Source organism: Azolla caroliniana, unplaced genomic scaffold, assembly GCF_043228905.1.
Source record: "Azolla caroliniana isolate FFs.n. ecotype wild unplaced genomic scaffold, voAzoCaro1.0.p SCAF_824, whole genome shotgun sequence".
NCBI classification, from domain to species: domain Eukaryota; kingdom Viridiplantae; phylum Streptophyta; class Polypodiopsida; order Salviniales; family Salviniaceae; genus Azolla; species Azolla caroliniana.
This window is the reverse complement of record NW_028231259.1, coordinates 6,720-14,962: the sequence shown is the minus strand read 5'-3', so window position 1 is coordinate 14,962 and position 8,243 is coordinate 6,720. Positions and strand designations below refer to the sequence as shown.

The 8,243-nt window shown below is 35.6% G+C and overlaps 1 protein-coding gene across 1 annotated transcript; it reads left to right on the top strand.

Moving 5' to 3' along the window:
• Positions 1–3,820: 3,820 nt before the first annotated feature.
• Positions 3,821–7,843, top strand: LOC147847599 (AIG2-like protein D). The gene is made up of 5 exons (XM_087339001.1): positions 3,821–3,985; positions 5,521–5,593; positions 5,727–5,819; positions 6,934–7,041; positions 7,513–7,843. Exons 1-5 carry the CDS (start codon positions 3,864–3,866, stop codon positions 7,582–7,584), a joined length of 468 nt encoding a protein of 155 aa, XP_087195127.1. The 5' UTR covers positions 3,821–3,863; the 3' UTR covers positions 7,585–7,843.
• Positions 7,844–8,243: the final 400 nt, after the last annotated feature.

Below are 8,243 nucleotides of genomic sequence, written 5' to 3'. Positions count from 1 at the left end.
AGCAAGCAATTTTCTCTTTTGTAGGAAACAACTACAAATTACAATGTTTCCTCCATTAAGGGCACAAGTTTCTGAAGCAATTATTTCCAATAGTAAAAGAAAAAAGGGCTGCACTCAACTTTCTCTTTCAGATTTTTTTCCCTTTGACATGTTTGACCACACACACACAAATGGATAGAAATAAGTTCTCATTAGAATTGACTCTCATGGCCATTCCATTCATAACCATGCTTGTGGCCACACTCATAGTGGTTCCATTGGAAGGCATGAAATGGCCAAGCATTGCCTCATGGGTAGCTCCCATGTTACGTTTTATCATTAACACAAGTAGACAATCATCAACACTGCTCGTATCCGTAATGCAGGTAGACTTCATCACAAGTGTAGTCAAGGCGTAGGTAGTCTTCATCATGAGTCTAATCGTGGGGCGAATAGTCGTCAATGCACATATAGACATGGGATGGGTAGACACCATCGAGACATGTGTAGTTGGAGCATGCCTAAGTTACATCATGACATGTGTAGTTCCAGTGTACTTAGGTGTCATTATTTTGGAAGTTGTGCCATGGGTTGACATTAATCTACATGTAGTTGTCATGTGAGGGTTGTTAGTCAACATGGGAATTAGGGCAATGCCCCACGTAATCATAATTGTGTACATGAAAATTGTAAGCTTTTGGGCACATAAGCTTAAGTTGTAGCATTCACATGTTTTTTTTAATACTTATGAGGAAAATCTTTGAAGAAAATAAAATCACAATTGTGTACAGGGTTGGGAGGGTCGTTGGGTCATTATAAACACACCAATCAAAGGTATGGTCACTTGCTTGATGTTGTGAATATTCTTTTACCCTAGTATTGGGGTTTAGGGTTGAGGTGAAGAAAGAAGAAAGAATGGTGTTGTTCATGCTTGGTTGGGGAGGGTGGTGAGGCATTACATACACCCCCCATTGAAGGTGCGGTCACTAGCTTAGTGCCATGAAGATTCTCTCATGAATTATGTAAGAAAACATCTCACATAAATAGCCCTTGTAGATATATGAGATGGAGTTTGAGATCAAAAGTTATCGTGGTAGCACATAAATAACCCTTCAACATTTGTCCACGAACTCTATCTTAGTAATGCATGGCAAATCTTTGAGGCTCAACTATGTTTATTCGCCTTAAAATTACTTGGACATTGGATTGGCAAAAATAAGTAAATAGAGTTGTCTACATTGAGCATGAACTAATGATCTTGGTTTTTAAGATCATGTAGTAATAGACGCCGATTGCACAATTTGGTATATGTATAAATGCACATGTTTCACATGCACATTGAGCACCTATAAAATTTTGATAGATTTTGTGTGTGTGTACATATATATCAAGTTGGTTTTGTATGGTGTTTGATTGTTTATTACTATTATATGAACATTATAATAATAATTGCAAATATTTCATAGCTTCAAAGTAAACAATAGGTATATTATTGATAGGTCTTAGGTTGAAGTTGTTGAGATATCAAGCTCAACTAAGTTTAGCCTATCTCAACTAAGTTTAGCCATTTAGTTAACCACGTAACTTAGTAGTTACCTAGATAGAATCTAATTAGTGTGTTGACCTTTTAAACCCTTAAATAGGATCTTGTATTCGTACGTAAGTGGGGACACATTCTAGATCCTCCACTACCTCGAATTTGTGTGTGTGTGGGAACACACTTTCTTGCTCTACATAGTTCTTTATAAAGCAACAAATGTGCACGAACATATGTGCATTCGCGCGACTAATCATCTTGTGCTAATGATCAAAGAATGAGGGCTATTGATCGATCAAACACTGAGTAAGATCAATCAAAAGTATCAATGGTGATAATTAATTATCTATTCATGATCGAATAAATATAAATGGCAATCAATTAATGATTGATTGGCAGTAAAGACCAAGTACAACAATTGATAAATATAAAATAAAACATTCATAAATGTTCAATTAGCCCATATTACATATATTAATGTTTGAGAAAAAAGAGGCACTAATCAATACATAGAGAGCAAAAGTAAATATGTATATTAATGATGAGATATTAAATGTACTCTCGAAATGGTAAATGTTTAATATATCATTATAAGTTTCAAAACATCAAAGTCAATGCATTTCATATAAAACGATTGCCATAACCTAATGTATGTGTTAGAGCATAAATAGAAAAAACAAAGAATACTTGTTCGTCTTCTCCTTTGGTTTCCTAGATCAACTGACAATAGTTAATGACCTACAAAGATAAATAGATTATATTATTGTTTTCCAAAGTCAAATATGACTTATGAGACCAAACAAACATTTGTACCAAGCTCTGATAACAAATATCATGAATCAAATACAAACTACACGCAATGAGTGATCAACGTCCTATACCACCAAATATTACGTTACGCTATATAATGGAAGTTGAGATGAACAGATCTGAAACTGATTGGGCTCTTAGGTTGCGACGTTTTCCCACGTGTCACAAATCTTACGATAACTTGTTCCCCATTTGTCCTACCCTTAAGCCATTAAAATGTTTGCTTGTAAAACTGGCCCATACGAACAATTGTGCCTATTATTACACAAAAGATGAAACATCCCTTTGTACAAAATACCTCCTCTAAACATGTAAAAAAACAGGGGATTGCATTACAATGGATGTTTTTAGATGTCCTCAATTCCACTATTGGACATCCTCATGTTAATGTGTCCCATCACTATTTTGTTCTTTTTCTTTTAATGATATTTATTATTATTATTAGGTAGTAATATAAAACAAAATGAACGTTTTGTTTCTTTAGTAATTATTACCTTTACATTATTTCTTGAAAAGGGTAAATGTAAGTTACGATTTTAGTGTGTGTAAAGAAAAAGAAGAAAAGAAAAGAAAGAGAAAACAAAACAAAATGACCTTTTTGTTTTGAGCGGTATAAAGAGAAGAGAGAGTGGAAAGGAGAAATATATAGCGAAGAGGAGAGAATGAAAAATAGCGAAGCTTGGTGCTCAACTCATCTACCTTCCACCTCCACTATTCAATGTGAGATCGACACGCTTACTACTTCGACTTGTGGGCTTTCTTATCCATGTTTTATTCTCTCTTCTCGTTCACTCATATGCTTGTGAGTTAGCCATCATTTCTTTGGATTACGGTACCATCTTTGTCGGTAGTATTTTGCCACACATCTCTACTTATCTCCAGTGTGTATCTAGAGGTAGAGCTTTGTATTTGTGTTGTATCTCCGTGGATCGGTTTTCGGACATTGTCCCCGTGGTTGTTTCCGTCATTGAGGGGGGTTTTCCCACGTTAAATCTCGTGTGTCATCTTTATTGTCCTATCTCGCGTCGATGTCCGAAAGTCATTTAGGCGAAGTCAGAATTTGGCTCAGGATTAGCCGCGAAAGAAATCCTGGGTTTCCCCCAGAATCTGGGAGCTGTAACGCGGTCCGTTTCCAGACCCAAAGGCATGATCCGATGGAGTCCGACCGATCTTTATTGTGTGATTGCGTGTGTTTTGTGGTCTTTTTTATTCGATCGCAACCTCATTATAATCGAGCGTAAAAAAACGTGAAGCGTGTTACACTCTTACGTGTCTATATCTCAAACACCTCAATCTAACAATCTAACAATCTAATAATCTAACAATCTAACAATCTAACAATCAACAACAACTCTTGGGTTCATTGGCAGAGAAACAGAGAGGAAGGTAAAGGAAGGGCGTTTGCTGTCTTTTTTCTTGCTCATTTCTCTCCCTTAAGTTGCGCTTCTGTTTAAAACCTGATTGAAAGACCAGGTAGCAGCAGTACACAGCCCTCCCGGGAATCTCAAAGAGCTCACAAGTCCAGCTCCTCAGAATCATGGGCACTTCATCGGCAGAAGCTCACACAGTTTTTGTGTATGGGTCCCTCCTCTCCGATGAAGTGGTCTCTATCCTCTTCAAACGCCTTCCCAAGTCGTCTCCTGCTATCTTGCCAGACTTGTAAGCGGCCATTTTCTGTTTGAGTGTAATCATACATGTACAATATACATTGGGCTTTTTCTATTTTCGTATTTTATTTGATTTTTTTTTAATTTTTTAATTTTTTAACTTCTCTCTACCTGGACGTTCCATTCAAATTCATATCATCATGTCTGGGCATGTCTTACCTTGTTATGTTTAGATATAATCGTGGTTTGGGCCTGTTTTTCCATTACCAATTCATTGCCGTAATTGCCGTATTTGTGATTAATTTCTTAACATGTAATCAATGGCTTGTTTTATTCTCTATTTCAATCATTGTTGGATGTCGCTTTGGATTTCATGTTTTTCATTGAACAATCATGTCTCAGCATTCTTGTTGCTCTGTGATTCCCAGTGGTAATGGTGGTTTGGGTTACGTTGTTTTAATTGCATAATTCACTGAATATATAGTTTATCAATTGAATTGTTTTATTGACGATATCATCATGTTTTCCATAATGCTTCTTGCATTATGATTTGCAATGGTGATGCTGATTGTTAAGATTTACTCTGGTCTAACTGCATAACTTGATGTTAGTGGTCGTTTGCTTGTGACTGTTAGGATTGAGTTCAACTAATAAACTTGATGACTTGATGGAAACATATAGAATAATATTAATTAAGAATCAAACCAATATATCAAAGGGGCATCATGGTCTCTCTATGGTGTCCAGAATCCAGCTCATTCGAAAAAGCCTTAAAAGGGCTTCCGTTGAACATGAAAGACATGGATCATATGTGTATGATGGGTGTAATAAGTCTCTCCATTTCTTGTCCATTTATACAATTGATAGATGAATGAGACACTTGATTGTTTTAAATGGATACATCTCTCACCACGACTCATCTGGGTTCCACCGGAGTCGTACCTTTGTCTTCTATTGATAGTCGAACAACAAACAACTCATCCTTTGGAAAACCTCAATTCTTATACGTAAAAGTGTGGGCTCACACTATTTAGAGCAATCAACTGCTGTAAAACTTCATTTGTCACAAGAAGATTTTGAAGATTTTGCAACTCTTCAATAGTGGCAAATACTACCAAAAGAATATTATCCTGAAAATGCTCATCCAGATATGATTAAGTAAGTGATCTGGAATTCACAGCTCAAATAGATTGGTCTTTTTCACGTGCCTTCTTAGTAGTACAAGACTATAAAGGTGAAGATTGTATGTCATTGTGTACTCATTAGTTTAAATTCCCGTTTTGTTTCTTTGAACTATAATTGCTTAATGAGTTTTTGTGTACATGGAAATTGTGGAAAAATGATAACACAGACAATATGCATTTGCTTGTTGCTAAAATCAGGAAAGAATTGGAATATTGCACTCTATTTTACTTTTCTTATTAAGTACAAATCAAAGTGTATAGATTGAATGGATACACATTAGAGCTCCAGAGGGAGTAGATCTTATTTCCAACAAGAGTTAATGTTAAAAGTCTTTAGGAAATTATGAAAGGGGAAATTATGAAAGGAAGCTTGGAACTCATCCAAAGTTTGAATAATTTTCAGCCATAGATTCAGTATAAAACGACGTACATACCCAGCAATTCTACCAGCGAAAGGGGACAAAGTAACTGGGAAGGTTTGTGCATATAAAACTTGGAGAAACTTATATATATTTGTATGTGCTCAAAATTGGTCTTGCAGATCTTCTATGTTTTGCATACTCAAACTCTTGAGTTATATACACATATTTATGGTTCATTGTTTTGCAGGTCCTTTTCGGCATCACTGATAAGGAATTGGAAGTATTGGATGACTTTGAAGACACCGAATACACACGACAAGTTGTTGAACCAATTGTAATGGTATTGGCCACGTGTACATTCTTTAGTTCTTGGATATCTTATTATAACATTTCACAACCCATTTAAGTACTTGCTTTGTGAGTTTGTTTAGGAGCTCTTTGGCACATGTAATAGCATATATACAATATGTATTATATATCCATGTTAATGTGTATATGCTTTGACATGTCTATATATATATATGTATCCAAACGTACACTTTTCTTCGTGTAATAAGTTATATTACAAGTGGCAAACCTCAAGAGGAGTTGAAAACACAGCAGGAATGGATACAATTGAGAGACCTTGAGGTTCCTTAGGTTCAAAAAACTAATAGAATTCAAAATAATTAACATAAGGATGCCTTGGGAAATATAGCAAGCATGTAGAGACAATCATAGTGATCTCTTGAAGGTAATATACAAAGTAGTGGTGGGTTTCACCATATTGGCCTTGTTGTGGAAATATTGGCCTTCAAAATATTTTTGTGATTGACAAGCCCTTGCTGGTTCCAAAGGTAGATGGGTAGAGCACATTCAAGACTTTGATTTTTCTATTCATTATTACAAGGGTTCAATGAACCAATGTTTGTTGTATTCGTGAAATTAACATACTTAGCTTCATTGAATTAAAATTTGATCTTTTTATCCCAGGACTTGAGAACCCATTAAGGATCTAGTGCACGTGGACAGGACCTGCCAACCTGGGAGCCTAAGGACTTCAATTGTATAAAGGGGACTAGCTACTCTCTTTGAATCAACATCTTAGAGAGATTGAGACTTTGTTGGTGTGGCAAAGCTCTCATATATTTTGGATCCGTAGTCTTGAAGACACTAGTAGAGTCTCAACTTCTCTAAGGTAGCATATCAAACAAGGTAGCTAGTTCCATTATGTGGTTGAACTCCTTAGGTTGACACATGTTGTCCCATGTCCTAGTTCCTTAAGGGATTGCATTTACATGCATGGATAATCAATTTCCCAATTAGTTTACTCCGTATGTATACATGTATATAAAATTCTAGGACGGATGTTTTAAACAATGCTACAATTATATCATGAGGCCTTCTAAAGATATTTTTTCTTAATAGGGGCCTATTTTTTGAGTATCTGATTTGTTATTTTGAAATCAAAACAGAATGGATATAACTCACACGCAACTGAAGAGAGGTTTCATGTACAATCCTACGTGTATGTTTGGGGTAATATGGATGATGAAGACCTGTATGGAGATTGGGATTACGAGGTATGACTCTTTACACTCGGTTCGTTTCTAGCAAAGTCTCTTCGATAAAGTAAAAAGAGAACGTGTTCATATATATAGAAGTCTCGTAGAATGTCCATTATATTTTTTGTGTTTCAATATGTTAATATAAAAGTCTCAAAAAATGTCCGACAATTTTTTTCATTTAAAAAACTGTTCATATAGAAGTCCCACAGGCCATGCACAGCAAAATGGAATTGTATCTAAACTATGTGGAGAGACATACTGAGAAAAAAGAAGAGGTTTTATTATCATCCTTGGAGACATTTAATCCAAAGGGGAACAGCTTTACATATTTGAGTATGGATTGGTAAACGACCCTTTATGTTCAAGATTTTTACTGATGGAACATTGCAATTGAGGGTGCACTTTCTGCTCAACCGAGAAATGTGTGTGGGGATTTGTTTGGCTTGAAAACATGGGAGAAGCCCAACTCTGAATGTTTCTTCACAGGAATGGAGGAAGTTACACATGGAAGATTTTGTGTCCATGTGCACAACAAATGCTAGCGAGAGTATCGATTGACATGACATTTCGGCTGCAGTGCAATTATTACAGTGGCTGCTGGAAAGATGAAAGTGAATAAACATACATTGGTATGCCGGATCTTCTTTTTTATTGGATATGTAAGTATAAATCATTGAATCATGTTTTGTGGAGCTTGCTTTTGTAGCTACAGGCATGTTTATTTATTGTATATGATAATGATCAGATGGACAAATCTAAATATTGTGAATATATATTGTTATGTTCTCAACCAATCAATACTTCGAATTATACCAAATTGAGCATACCAACACTTTTAGTTGGAAGGTACACATAATATAGGTGCTCTTCTACTCAAAATGCACACATATAGCATACGTTAACAATGCAGTAAGTAACGTGCCTTTTGTCGACCACTTCCGTCTATTGGTTTCATATCATTTCATGCTTAAAGAACAATCATGCGACACAATGTGTACTGATTACCGTTACCAAATGATCTATTCTTCCATATCCTATCTGATTATCTAAGTAGAAATTTTGTTGTAACAATTTGTGAACGAGCATTCTTGATGAGTACATCTTTTAAACTTCTCTTTTCTCTATGATAAGTTACAGCCTCTTTAGAATGAACATTGAAGAATCTATCATGCCATCATGATCAAGTTTTGTTTGAAAGACAACTTTTTTTTTTATAT